The sequence below is a fragment of the Cyprinodon tularosa genome, unplaced genomic scaffold (assembly GCF_016077235.1).
Source record: "Cyprinodon tularosa strain WSP-4 unplaced genomic scaffold, ASM1607723v1 ctg205, whole genome shotgun sequence".
NCBI lineage: Eukaryota > Metazoa > Chordata > Actinopteri > Cyprinodontiformes > Cyprinodontidae > Cyprinodon > Cyprinodon tularosa.
This window is the reverse complement of record NW_024038756.1, coordinates 243,623-259,293: the sequence shown is the minus strand read 5'-3', so window position 1 is coordinate 259,293 and position 15,671 is coordinate 243,623. Positions and strand designations below refer to the sequence as shown.

Sequence of the window (15,671 nt, the reverse complement as noted above, 5' to 3'; positions counted from 1 at the left end):
GCCACATTTTAAGGCTGATTTCTAGGGAGCTCACTCCGGGAGACAGATGATTAATAATAATAATAATAAAAAGCAGTGGTGCAAAAAAATGGGATCATTTTTTTTTTTTTGCACCCATACTTAGGAGATGCAGAACCGAAATAGGCGAGTCCCTCGTTGCTCCATCCTCACTCTGTTGATGTGTCCACATCATCATCATCATCATCATCATCATTGGTGTCTCACTAGAGGCTTCTGCTGTGTGACATTTTGCAGCGCACAGCTCCAGTTGCGTCGTATAGGCTGTATAGCCCCGTGTATGGACAGGGCATCACAGCGCTTTTAGCAGCCTGTTAAAAGCACAAATATCCCCAGCGATTTAACATCTTACAAAGGAAAACTGTCTTCTATGTATCTTTATTTCTTCCTTTTTTATTTTTGTGGGAGTCGCAGACGAAGGAGAGTTACAGATGCCAACCAGCAAGACAGGTAAGACACCACATTAAGACTTTATTATTATTATTATTATCATTAATCCACGTTTTTATGAAAGAAAAATTATTCTCATTCCGCTCCGGCAGGAGGTGTGGCACCGTGGCCGTGTCCTGTTTGCCGTGGGACGTGGACAGGTCACTTTGCTTCTGAAGATGTGAGGGGGGGAATAAAAAGAAGCCAGGAGTCTGTGCAACTTCATACGTCACACGTGATCATCACAGCAACTAATTGTCGCCCTTAAGTAGCGGACTTTTACCTGCGCACCTCGTGGAACTTGAAGACGGGTGCGCTCCATGTTGCATCTAGGACACACCGGTACCGACGGTGCCGGCGGGACGTTGAACTGACTAATATTCCTTATCATTAAACGATCAATACATCAGCGGGGACTTGAAGCGGGCAGCTTCTTGCTGGTAGCCGAGTGATGCCGGACACGTTAATGCTCCTGAAGAACCGGACAGAGCCACGGTTAGGGCAGCTGGAGCACAACCTGCCCGCGGAAGGGACCACCCGCCCCGCCTGGGTCATCGCTATTCTTGCCAGTGTCTTGATCTTCACCACTGTGGTGGATGTGCTGGGGAATCTGCTTGTCATTATTTCGGTGTTCAGGAACCGAAAGCTAAGGAATGCAGGTTAGATGTTTTTCTCTTTTTTTGATTTCAGACTAGAGAGATCAGAATAGATGTTTCTGAACCATTTTGATCCCTCATGATAAGAGGGAGTCTTTCAGCCTGTAGAACTTTTACACCAAGTGTAAACAAAAACTATCCATGCCCTCACTTTTATTTGCCAGACACAAAAACAAAAGCATTATAGATTTAGGTTTTGTTTTCGTTTTTCTTTGTTTTTAAAATGTATAAAGAAATCTAAAGGTATCAAAAATGCAAACATCCAAACTTTACAGGTACAGAAGCATTCACACTTTTTTGCTTTATTACTCCAAATGGAGCTCAGGTCTATCTGATTTCCACCGATCATCTCTGAGATGCTTCTGCAACTTGACTGGAATACACCTGTGGCAAATTCAGTTGACTGAACATGATTTGGAATGGAAAACAAGGTCTCATGGTTGACTGCACATATCAGAGAAGCAACCAGGCAATGAAGTCAAAGGTCTGTAGACTACAAAGTCTGGCTTGTTGCAAGGCACAACTATGGAGAGGTATCAAAGTAAACTTATCAAGAAATAAACAGTGCTAAAATCACCCTGATTGGCATGTTTAGAAATGAAAAAGTTTATAACAAGAAGGAACCTCATTAGATCTGACTTTTTTTTTTTTTTTTTATTAAACTGTGGTCAGTTAAACAAAGAGTTGACCACAAAGGAAGAGGTGCTGTGATAGCTTGTGTGGATAGGATGTTCATATTTTGCATTTCACCAGTCAGTACTTCATGGTAGAATGGCCCCACTGAAGCCAGAAAAACAAAAGAATGGAGATAGTAGAATCAGGGGACACTAAATGATCTGGTCTGATTAAGCCGCATCTTGTTCGTCTGTAACAGGGTAATTTATAGTTTTAGAGACATTAAATATTCTTTAGGAGACCCTGCTTCTGACTGCCACAGAGCTGAAAATAATTCATCCTCCAGCACAACAATAAGCTTGTAACCCGGATTATAAAGGTCTGGTTCAAAGAGCAGCCTGTAAATGTTAATAAGTAGCACAGCCAGAGAACAGACTCATCTGTATCCCATTTAAAATATCTGGACAAAAACTTAAAAATGCCTGTCTAATGATGCTGTTCATTCTGCATTAATCAATCAGCAGAGAACAATGCCAGGAAATTCCTAAAAACCTGCACACAGCTGCAAAAGAAGACTGGATTTAAAATATTATGCTATTTAAACAAATGCATGTTGTGTTTTTGTATTTTTCACAAAGAGTAGTGAATGAAAAATAATTTAGTAAGAAACAAACAAAATAGGCTGGCTTTTTCATTTAATCCTTTTTTAAAGCCAGTAACATAGGTCTTATGTTAAATTAAGTGAAAACAATAAAGGGGTGACAATGAAATTCTGTTAACATTTTTAACTTGTATATGTTTTCTAAAAGGACATATAAGTAGATAGAAACATTTGTCTCTTCAATTAATCAAATCACCTTTGGATTAAAACTACATCAAGTTACATTTAAAAAGCGCTTGAAAAAAATATACTTTAAGAAAAATTAGCAACAGTGTCTATAATAGATTTTTGCAAGCCAGGTGGTAATGCCAGAAATATTTTTAAAACACACCTCTGCAGCATTTTTTTTATTTAACGTCTATATACCCCCCTACTTTCACTCACTAAAATGTATCATAAACTTTATAATAAATGTAACGGCTTTACTATACTACTACTAGATTGTTGCTGTTTTATTGTCAGCAATATTCCTTCATTGTAAATGCATGAAACAGATTTCAGTCTGTATAATTTATTTTATTTTATTAATATTTGTATGTGAATAATAAGATATGATATTTATTTTGGTTATTACAGGATAGTACTTAATTAGAGCCTATTTCATTATGGCAAGTTACAACGTTTTCACTTCTAATTACAAGCTAGTAGGTATTAGTTTTTGGATTTTAACAGCATTGATATATATATATATATATATATATATATATATATATATATATATATATATATATATATATATATATATATATATATATATATATATATATATATATTTATACTAAAAACCAAGGTGTACTATCAAAGAAGAGATTAGAATAAACTGGAATCACTGTAATTGGAGTCTGTCTGTCTGTCAGCATGCTCAGATGGCTTTAACCTCTATGAATATAAAGCATTACTCATACCTACAAAATATTCCTATTTTCCTGTCAGGCACATGAACAGCACAAAGGATTGCTGATGATATAAAATTCACACTAAGTTAAGAGTCGCTGTATTCAGCCTACTACACACATCAACTCCTACTATATGTCCTTTTTCCTCATATGCACAATTTTCCTATTCAGGTCAGTTTGCCTTGGCTGCAATAACAGAAGACATTCTTGGAGAAAATTACTGTAATTGTGGAGATGCAATGATAAGAAATTTGGTGAACGATTTCTGATTACGTTTTGCAAATATGTTGATAATGATTTTTGTTGTTCAGAATGTTTTATTTGAGGCTAAAATAAATGAAACAGTTTATTGTAAACTAAAATATCATATGATAGAAATTTGTTTTTTTGCATGAATACAAAATCCCCCAAGTAAATCAAAATCTTCCCGGTATAATGAAATATCAAAAGTGTTTAGCTGAATATACATTAGCAAATAGCTAATGTTTGCTCCAATATATGAGATTCATACATTTATTTAATATGGGACAGTGCATATGAAACAACATAAGTACATTAGGTTTGTGTGCAATATGCAACATTTAGCTTCAAGGTGTAATTTTCATCTGTTGTCCCAGGGGAGGTTTATGACATAAATACATGATGAATGATGGGTGTATGAACAAACATGGCAGGACATTATATTAATGATATTTTAAAAAGTGAGTTAGAATTAGAAAACAGGTTACCAATTATACAAACATATTGTTGTGTAGTGTAATGATATGCATGGTTTTCCTGTCTAAAGGAACAGAGTCAATGTCATAGTTTATGCATTGGAGATGCTGGTCTCTTACACACCTCTGGAGTTATTCAGGTTTTTACTGGGGTTTTTAGATAGAAACAAAATGAGGAAGGATCTGACTTTGCTGTTTTTATTTGTGTTAATATTAATGCATAAGCATTAATTTTAGTATAGTTTGCATCACTAATACAGCCACTGCGTGTGTTTCCTGTTTAATTGACCTTTTGCATTTCTTATTTCTTACTCCCTGCTGTTGCAGCCTAACTGAAAACCCAACATGCCTCAGTAGGAAACAGCTTACCTTGAAGAATCTTCTTAAAACTTTTTGTGCTTTTTCCAATTTTTGTTGATTAAAGAATGCTTTGAGTCTTCTATTTGGAGTAATAAGATTTGAACTGAACAATGATGTCAGAGTGGTTAAAAAGGACATTTTAAGTTTTCTCCAAATCATCCAAATCTAGTCATACAGTACAATTTCTCTGTGAATCTCTTAAATTGTATGTGATGATATGTGAAGATTTACAATATCACACACATTGGAAAGTGCAACTCTTTGAGTACCTCCTTAAATCAGAAAAGGTGATTCAATGTCCTTATTTGTCAAATCTTTACATTTTAATCTTGCATATGTTCCAGCTGGAAAGGTTACCAGGCTATAAATGTTCTTCTGCAAAATAGCATGGAGCTTGGAATAAAGATGCCTCATTCAAAAGTAGTACCTAAAACATGTTGACCCGATATTTTTTGAAATGAGGTGTGCTGACTGACCAGTTTTTGGTTTATTACACACCAGTTAGGATTCTTGAGATGTGGACGTATTTGCATATCACACAAATCAGCAACTATTTTATGTCAAGCATGTTGCAACATTAGGTCTGTCTTCACTTTGTTCATGTCAGACCAGGTACAATACAACCCTTTATTTTTGGATGTTATAAACCCTTTTTTGGATTCCTTTACATAGGAGAACATTTTCTGCAAGTTTTCCTTCAGATAGCCATCACTCTACCATTTGAATGTAACCCGGACTCCCAAATTGAGCTCTCAAAGCATGCATTAAAAAAAATAAAAATAAAAATCTTCTGTATAGGTACACTATGTGGAATTCATACCTACGAACTACCTTAACCGCTGGGGTTTTAGTATTTGAAGCAATTCAAAGTAGAATAAAGGAAAAAATATAAATATATTTTGAAAGCTTGCTGCTTGAGGAAATTGTATTTGGGAAACTTGAGCTACAAAAGCCCATTTTACTCATAAAAGTTTGATTTTTCTTCTGCTAAATCAAGTGGTGTAGCTAATTAATATCTGAACTGCAGTGTAAAAACCTTACTCAGTCCTTTAAATGGAAGTGCTGCTGGCTTTGGATGTTTAAGGAAGAACATTTGCTCCTAAAAGAGGTTTTGCCGAAATAGAACAACTTCAATATCAGTGGCTTAAACATTACATTTTGTGTCCTTGAACAAATAATTCATGCATTAATTTATTTTCTAGGAAGGCTTTTTTTTCTTTTAAATCATATGGCTTCAACAGCCTTTTTTTGCCTGCCTTATTAGAAACTCCTCTGTCTCTTTCTTAGTTTATCTCTGAAGTGCGAGCACAACTGAAATAAATGTGCTTAGCTTTTCAGCTCTATGTACATTCTCTGCCCTAAAGCTGATATCTGTGAACCCAAACAGTCCTCTCAGCAGTTCCATACCCAAAGTTGTTAACTCAAAGGATGGCTACAGTAGACTGAAACAACCTACTTAAACAATATAACTCAATAGGAAGGTATTAACAGTCACAGAGGGATCCTAGGATTGCATCAAATATCTGTGACTCAGAAATCCTTATTCATGTTCTGTGGCGTTTTATTGCAAAGCAAATGAGTATTGCATTTTTTACGTGAAAGCATACCATAATTACTGGAACAAATATTACCTTGGAAATGTGTTATCCACTGGAAAGCACCTTCAACATAAACTTATGCATGTTCACAAAAACATACAGTAAGGTTAACATCAGAGGGAAAAATGTTACAGGAAATGTGCAGATGTTGTTTTTTTTATTGCATTGTCTTGAACAAATCTGTGAATGAGCATGTGAAAAGCTGAGTGCACGCTAGTGTTGGACACGGGTTTGTGTCCCCGGAGATTTGTCTTTGAAGATGCTTAGGTGTTGCAAACCTTCAAAGAGAGTTAGGCTTTGCAGAACTGTTCTTCAAAGAGACTTTATTTACATCATGCGCACCCCAACCTCCCTTCCCTTCCTTTTCTTCTTCCTTCTCAAGCTACTTTTCTACAAAACTAGGGTCTTCCCATGCAAAAAAAAAAAAAAAAACATTCTTTACTTAACAACAATGCTAAAAAAAATCCCTCCATTCAGTACAGTCACAAATTTCCTGGATGGCTATCAGGTTTCAGTACCTCTGTCCATGGTGCTGAAAGCCTGAGCGTCAGTCTTTTCATCAGTCTTTGAGGTGCTAAAACCACTCAAAGTATGAACCAGTCCTCTTGTGTATAATTATGTGATTGTGTGAACCTGATCAGATACATATTTACTTCCCTTATGTAGTATAAATTGGTAGTTGTATTCTAAGGCTAACATACAAGCTTCCCAACAGGCAAAACAATTTACATTTCCAAAAAACGATTGTTGTTTTTCATCCACAATCCATAATGTGGCATTAAATAGATCAGTATTCAAGTACTCATTGACCATCTGAGCTCAGTGGACTCGTGCCAGCAATCAAAACAGTTCCTTAGATTGTTGTCTAGATTGTATACAGGGGAAAAAAAGAGAGATGCGTTTCTTTTAGAGTTGACATTTGGTAGATAATGCATGGCTATGTAAGCTGTTGTTTTGTTTTCTTTTCCGATAAAACTGCAAAAAATGTAAAGGCACAATTACTTGGCACAAGGATCTTCTGGATTACTGGGGCTCTTTAAAGACATGCAGAGGAGATGGAATAGAGTCAGTGTTGGCAGACAGTGTCCAAGAAAATAAATCCACTGCTGAGAAAACTGGAACATGCTATATGGATGTTGGCAGCTCTGTACTAGATGAAAATGTTAGAAATATTTGGATTAGATGGCTTTGAATATCAAGCACGGCAATGGCCCTGATACCTGAAATACAACAAATGCTCAGTGCTGACTGAAATATAATGAGGGTGTATCCAAAAAAATGTATAAAAACAATAAAAAAAAGATTCCCAAGCTTCATTAGGGCAGTATGGCCGACCCTCCTTGGTTCAGTGTTGCCAGATGGAGTGAGTTTTCACCCTGCTGGGTTTATTTTGAACACTTTGGGCTGGTAAAAATACGTTTTGTCAGATTCCTTAAGATTTGCGGAACTTTACAGAAATTTTGTTGTTTTTGAAAGGATAGGAACACTATCGAAATAGTTTAACAGAGAAGTAAAGAAACAAATTATAAAATAAATCTGGCATCCACTCCAATCTTAAACTACGTACATCTGTGAAACCTAATATAATCAAATACTGATATGATATACTGATCAAATGATATCATCAGGTCAGTTTAGCAGTTTAATTCTGTCAAATTCAGGTGCTTTAACACACACACACACATATATATATATATATATATATATATATATATATATATATATATATATATATATATATATATATATATATATTCTGATATATTCTGGGTTGGCCCTTGACCTTCTGGACCCAATAACACTGATTGTGAGCCTCATATGTTGGACCATGTTTTCTAGTATGTAAGTCTTTTTTCATGCTCTTTGCAGAAGCCTGGGGGGGGGGGGGGTAGTTTTTTATTTTTGTTCGATAAATTTTATGCGGTTGTATTGGAATAATTTAGGGAGATGTGGCAACCTTGCCTAGGACGCTCTAAGGGTCAAGGTGTGACCGGCTCCACAATAAAAGAAATACTAGTTATTTAACTTACCTTAATATTTTAGTCAGTGACATTTTGCAGTGTTTTTATGTAAAGGAAGCTTTGGAAGAAAATATGTGCATACACTATAAGCTTTAGCTGATTGATTAAAGGTTTATTTTACTCTCTTTTTTAAGAATCTGGACTAATAATAAAACCACTAGTAATATCAGGAAAAACCTTGCATCATAAAGTAAAGCAAGGGGAGTGGTGGCCTAGTGGTAAGAGCATAGAGCTTGGAATTCAGAGGTTCTGAGTTCGACTCCCACTCCCACAGTCTACCTCTCTGAGCAAGACACTTAACCCCACACTGCTCCCTGGGCACCGCGCAATGGCATTCAAACAGTTAAATGGAGAGGTAAAGTTCTCCAATGGGAAATCAATAAAATTCAATTATGATTACTCTTATTAAACTATGTAAATACATGATAGCTTAGATTGATAAGAGCATGAAAAACAAAATGGCAAACATCACATACTACAGTTCTACACTGATTGTTTAAAATGCAGTTTTAGTTTGTAAAACTGTATTAGTGAAAACTAAATATCGCAGAGATAGGGGCTTTTAGTTAGTGCATTTCTGTAAGAAATGTTACTGCCCAGAAGGATCAAGATAATCTTGACAACCATGAGAGAAATTTATGAATCAGAGAAACAAAAACATAACAATAACAACAGACAATTCAAAAGGTCTTTTGAGTTCTGTATATTCCAAAAAAGGCACAACAAACTTCGAATGAAGAAAGAAAATCCCTAGAGTGACATATTTTGTAAAGAATGGCACACTCATTGCACTTTGAAGATATGAAAGACTTGCATCATGCATGCCCTGGAGGACTAAATCTGTCATCAAAAATAAAACTGGACATTGATTGTAAAAAATATGATAAATAAAAACAAAAATTTGTCTCAGAAATAAATGGATATAGCAGGCAGCACAAGGAGTATTTTTATATCCAAATATCCCTATAACTCTCTTCCTTTGCTTTGATGTGAAATAGAGTCTAGAGACACTATGATATAATGTTTAAGTCTATCCAATAGTCAGCCTATTTCAAAACTTGTGTAAAACACTCTACATTTATCTCCTAGAGCCTATTTATTAGGTTCAATTTGAGATAATGTTACATAAAGTAGTTGCAGGGTTTGGCTTAAAGTTTAGTCTATAACCTTTCTTATTCGCAGTGGAGCTAGAATGTCAGTGGGTGGGTAACACTTTAGTTGCTTCAACAGCATATAGAGTACTTCATCATTATGTTTTGGGGAGTTTGGATTCCCAGTCAAGTTTGAACTGCCAAAAGTGCCATTGTGAAGTTGGCGTCCAGCATATTTAGCGAGAGAGTGAGAGCCAGTTTCTCCGTTGCGCTCTTTGCTGCATTTCAATCTCCATCTGAAGCGTTCTGTTTCATCCAGCATGCCTCTGGGTTATCTCTTGCTACTCTTAATTTCACCACAGCTCTGTCCTAGCTGTGCATCAGCTGGCTGTTATTCCTTGATAAAACATGACAAACTGTTTAAATTATAAACACAGCAGAGGAAGAGAGACTGTGAGAGCACGCATGCGAGTACACGGCAGGATAGTGCCTATGAGAAGGCACTTTTCAATAAGCCAGAATACGGTGGTTTGATGAGAAGATATGTTTCTGGATACAGTTATTTTTTTTTTCTATACAAGTGTAATTGATGAGTTTAAAATGATTTGTGGTTTAACAATGTAAAAATGCATGTTTGCACTCTTGACTGACAGTGGGAATATGAAAACCGTTTGACAGTGAGGTAATTTTGTGCAAAGTTTGTAATGGACAGCCTTGTATTTTCAGTCTTTCGGACAGTTTCTAAGTCCATATTCCACGTCTTTAAATTTCAGGCATTCAGCCGACAGCATTAATCCAGAGCGTCTCCCTAGGAATAAGCATGGGGGATTTCTGTGTCTTGCTCAAAGACATTTTGACAGGACATACAGCTGTTGGCAGACTATTGCTAGTCACTACTCTGAATACTAAAACCACCCTACTACCCCCTGTCTTTACTGATAATTGTTACTAGATGTACGTTAACTGTCAGTCACACCAATGGGCTATTAGGGGCTATTCCATATAATGATTTAAAGCAAATTAGTGCTGACACTTCAGCACTTTGAACAGAGAAGAAAGAAAAAAGTATTGCTGTTGCACATTCACGAGTGATTTGTATGATAAATGCCAGAGAATTAAGCTCAGCTGAATTCCATCCACCTGTTTAATTTTCACAGTAAAACTTACGACTTGAAAAATCATTCTTAGATTGACTTTTGCCTCGATAAAAAATTGCTTATTCTAAGTTTGATGTTTCATTTAATGTTTAGGATGAAAAGAGGGGGGGGGGGGGGGGGGGGGGCAGTTTCAGCACCTTCTAAACGTTTTAATACCTTTTGGGCTTTTTAACATTTGGTCACATTGTGAGGGACTGAGCTAAAAGAGAAAACCAGAGGGAAATTTCAGGAAATAAATGGAAACAGATTTCTTTGCAACACAATTATGAACATAAATCTGGGCCCAAAAGGAAAATGAGGTCAACAAAACCAAAGTTAACACAAGCAACCAAAGTATTATTTGACCTAACAAACTGACACAAGGGGAAATATATACTGGCTGACCAGTACATTTTGACACAAGAGGGAACATTACATTTACCTAAACAAATCAACAACAAAAAGATCAAACTAATCTATAAATTGCAAAGTCAGCAAACTGAGAGAAAATAATTCAAGTAATTAAACTGTCCAACTTTAATTGCATCAAAAACCAAAAAAAAATGAAAAGATTTAAACTTTTCCACACCTCTCTTAAAATGAGTGGAAGAGTCCAATTAAGCCTCAGTGCCACTGAGATTCTTTGCAGCTGGGACTCTTGCTTCACTGGCCCAGCCAAGCCCACATGGCAGCCTTACAGAAACTGGCAACTCAAAAGAAAAGTATTAATTCAAGGTAAACCAACCAAATGTGTGGACCCAAATAGTTAACCAATAAAAAATCATAAGTATAGGTAAAAAAATTATCAAAAACACCATGGTAAAGAAATATAAAGTAGCACATTTAAATGGAAGAATTACCAGACCATTTATTTATTGCGCATGCTGCCATCACACATTTGAAATAACAACTTTAACATTTTTAATGGGCTTTTGTATGATAGATCAACACAAATGATTGCATAATGTAACAGCTTAGGATCAGTTAGATTACATGGATATGGCTTTTCAAGTCTTGCCACATATTCTTCATTTGATTTAGATGTGGACTTTGGCTTGCCCATTTTTATACAAGCATGTACCTTGTATTATTACAATTATTATTAGTACCTTCATTATTACAATGAACCTCCAACATTTTGCACCTAAGGGTTTTTGTTCTAGTTGAAAGATGAACCTCTGACACAGATACCAATTTATTTTGCTCCTTATAGGTCATATTCTTGTATTTGAGCCCACAGAAATCTAACCAACTTTCTTGTCACTGCAAGAGAAATGTGTCCCAGCAGAACAATTTTGCCACAGTGGCTCACTGAGGGAATGGTGTGTTAAGTAATGTGCAGTTGGAGGTTTTTACTTACATATAGAACATCTTTATTTATAAAGATATCAATGAGAATCAATAAATATCACACTTTTAGATTTCTATTTGTAAAGAATTTGAAAAGGGGAAAACTGTACCCTTTAGTATTTAGTCACACACAACTATGCACACACACTCACACCCAATTTAGAGACAATTTAGACAAGCTAATTAACCTCTCAGGCGTGTCTTTGGGGTGTGGGAGGAAGCCGGAGTACCCGGAGAGAACCAACAGTGACAGGGAGAACATGCAAACTCCTTACAGAAAGACAGGAATCAAACCTGGAACCTTCTTGCTGCAAGGCAACAGGGCTACTAACTGAGCAGAGTGAAACTGTAGCCTTTACTATTTACTCATAGTGATGCATTGTTTTATGTTGGTCTACCACATACATTCTAAAAAAATAAAAAAATAATAATAAAAAAAATAACACATTTTGTAGCCATAATATGAAATAGTTTATAAATTTAAGGAGCATGTGTTTAGCATATCCTACCTTTGAGTTTTCTCTGTATTCTCTTACTGTGGTGCCTAAAAGACAACATGGATTTGGGTCTTTTAATTCAGGACAAAAAAAATCAAACAGTGAATACTTGAAATAATAAGGTTGAAGACACCCCCTTTACAATCTAAAAGGATGCAAAGTGGATACAGGTTGCCCAACAGATGTTAAAATAACAGTAATACATAAACATATATTAAACTACAAGACATTTCTCAGATGTATACACTAATAAACCAGACAGCACTGTATGATCAAATAAATCCCTCTTTTCCTTTTAAAAGGAATAAAATCAGAAAAATATTATCAAAACCCAAATAATCACATGTCTTACCCCTGGCAGCCTTAAGGCAGCATTACCCGTTACTGCGTGTACCGGATTGCGTGATTGTGCTGCGTAAGCTGCTTTTAAATGCAATGGGACATGGTCACTGCTAAGTTCAAACAAGTAGTATTACAAAAATAACTGATTTCTGTGACAGATAATGAGTGCTTCAGTGGAATTGGAAACAATCCAGTTATATTAACTTGTCACTAATGTATACTTTTACTTTTTCAACAAAGAGAAGCAGGACAAGTGTCCCCACAACATAATACTGGTACCACCCCGCTTCACTGTGAGAATGAGAAGCCAGGATAGAATTAGATGATATGACCATTGAAGTGGAAGGACATCAGTCCCAAGGGTGGAGCTTCAGACCCCTAATCGAACCATTCCATTGTAGTCTTGGCTGAATGTTTAGTACCGTTGACCTACTGCAGGGAAAGAATCTCCTTAACATGATGGGGACACAGCAATGCCTATTTATTGGTATTGTCTTTTTTGTAGAAAAAGTACTGTTAGGACTTAGCGAGTTTTAGAAAATATGTATAACATTTACCTACTGATGCTTAAAGCGTCATATGAGTTTTGTTTTTAGGTGGCTCTCTCTCTCCCACTCCATAAAAACAGTTTTGTGGAGTGGACACATTTTTCCTGAGATCCCTGTTTGGATTTAGTTGGATATCCATTATACAACCTCTAACCAACTTCACCGTGTTCATAATCATCCGACTGTACGTAAAAGAAAAAACTCTCGGTAGATTTGTGAATTATGAAAAATTTTGTTATATTTATGTTTTTACACAATGGCGCAGAATTCAGTTGTATATAGGTCTAACTAAGATATTCCAACATATTTTTAAACAAATGCGTGGTTAATTTAAAAAATATACTCACATTTGTGCACGTCGTTTCTACTGCGGGATGGCATTTCTCCTCTCGCTGAATGAGTTCGCAAAGTATTCCGGGAAGCCACTTCGTTTCCAAGTCAGCTCCTGACCTCGCGTGGTCTGAAGGGGTCATTTTAAGGGTTGGAGGGCACTTCACCCTAGCTCTTATAATTATTGGGACTCACTAACCTTAAATGTGAATGCGCAAAACCGAGTGCTAGGGTCCAAAGCGAATGCCAGTAAGAGAAATGGGACTGGGACTTAGGCTAATAATTAGGTGACTTAAGGGAGTTGAGATGCAATACATTGATCTTTATATTTTCATATGTAATTATATGGAAAAAAATACACATAATATTTCCCCCACTTTATATTGTACAGCTGTTTGTTAGTCTATCACATAAACTCCCCTCAAAATTAAATTTGATGCTGTGGATGTATGTTTTTCTAAGGTGAACTAATTTTTCATCTTCCGACCTTGATTAACTATTTATTTTACTCTCTTTAAACAGGTATTACTGAAAAAATTCTGATCTTCACTTTTAAAATCTTGTTATGCCAATAATCTTCACCATGACCCAGTAGTTGTAGGAATTTAAACATAATTCAGGCTTCAGACCAGGGCTTTTTCTGCCATGGGGGCACTCTAGTGTTTGATTTTAATTCATTAAAATCAAAACAGGAGGCACTCATGCTGAACTGTCAGATCAATCAGACTCCCTTTAATCCCGAGGAGCTTTTTTCAGCTTTCCTTAGAACAGAAAAACTTCTCCGAAGTAGACAGCTGAAGGCAGGCTCATACCATCCCATCCAACGAGCCTGCTGGAACCTTTTTTTTTATGTGCATAACAGAGGAGACAGGGGGAAGCAGGCAGAGTCAAAGAATTTGCAGAGCATATGAAATGCAAACAGATGGATGCTAAGCTGTAGCTAGGAAAGAAAGAAAGAAAGAAAGAAAGGGAGGAAGAGATTAGACACAGGGCTGTGTTGCTAGTTTGATTTGAGTTAATCCATTTACTTGATATTGATAATTTGGAATCAGGCGTGAAAATTGCATTTAACATCCTATTATACGTCCCAATGTGACAAATAGTAGCCACTCAGTCTGGTTTCATTACGTCACTTTTTTTAGGATCCATAGGGAAGCTGAGTTACCACTGATCTATAATGCATAGAGGGAAAAATATCTGCAGGTTTTGGTGGGGATTTTCAGAGTGTGTCAGGCATTACTATATAATTCTTTCATCATCTGGTATTACTGTTTTTTCCTTCCTTTCTTTTTTGTCTCAGGGAGCATTTAGGCAGAAGTGAAGGTTGAACATGACTGCTGGTGATGTTTTCAGCAGCATTAAGCGCTCTGGGAGCCTACTTCTGCCTGAGCTGTGTACCCAGGCACTGTCCTGTATCTTGTGGGTGAAGCATGACTTGTGTAATTCCCTTTAATACAGACAGCTGGGAAAAGGAAAATAAGAATGAGCTTTGACCAACTAGAGCATAGGACAAATTGAGGGGAGTAAATAAAAAAGGGATAATTAGTAAACAGGTAAATAGGGGATAAAACACAGAATGACATGGCAAGATTCAGAAAATGGGGGGCATAACCACTGTAAAAACTGAGGGAGTGTAGGAAATACTGTCATATGTCATCAAAATCTTCCAATTGTTATCAGTGCTTTAGTGCTGAGATATAAGATGATTCAGTTGCACAAGTTCAGAGATACTCATGCACACATGCGTGCACACAGCTGACAGGCCCATTTTCCCTAATCTTAATATTGACCTATTTAATGTGCAAAGCAAGTGATCAGAAATGTTATCCCTCCCATCTTTCTTATCAAATACGACGACGTCTGCCATATCTGCCCATACTCAAAATGCATGTGCTGTTATAATTTGAAGTGTGTTATGTAACAGCTTCTAAAAACCTTCCGGCAGCAGTGGGTGAAGAGGTGGAAGGAAGCGAGGGATTTGCTGCAGGAGAAGGAGGAGAAAGAGAATGAAAGAAAGAGGGGGTAGGTGAAATGGAGAAGATGTAAGAAATCAAGGGCAAGATGAGAAATGAGACTGGGATGAAGAAGGGGGGAAGTCGAGTGTCGCAAGGATGCACATATCTGTATTCATGCAAATCAGTCTATAAACAAAAATTACACAAACACTGATGTTTGTTTTAGGGAAGACAGAGAGAGAGAAAGAAGAGAAGGAAAGAGAGCAAGGCAAGAAGGATAGAAGCCATCTTTTAAACCACTCTTGGATGCAACCCTGTTGAGACCCAGATAAAGATGCTCATTGTTGATTACAGGCTTAGGAGCTAATGCACAAAGTATAGGTCTTGACAGAGAAATGTTTCCACTGGTGTTGGGTCTGTTTGTCAGTCCCCCAATCCCTCCTCCCACCCCA

The 15,671-nt window shown here is 36.6% G+C and overlaps 1 protein-coding gene across 1 annotated transcript in view; it reads left to right on the top strand.

The window, feature by feature from the left end:
• The first annotated feature begins 207 nt into the window (after positions 1–207).
• The window catches only part of mtnr1bb (melatonin receptor 1Bb), a 74,851-nt gene continuing 59,387 nt past the window's right edge, over positions 208–15,671 (top strand). Inside the window, exons 1-2 of the mRNA XM_038285048.1 lie at positions 208–468; positions 561–1,106. Coding sequence (XP_038140976.1) covers positions 899–1,106 — 208 coding nt within the window. The 5' untranslated portion in view covers positions 208–468; positions 561–898. The remainder of the gene's footprint in view (positions 469–560; positions 1,107–15,671) is intronic.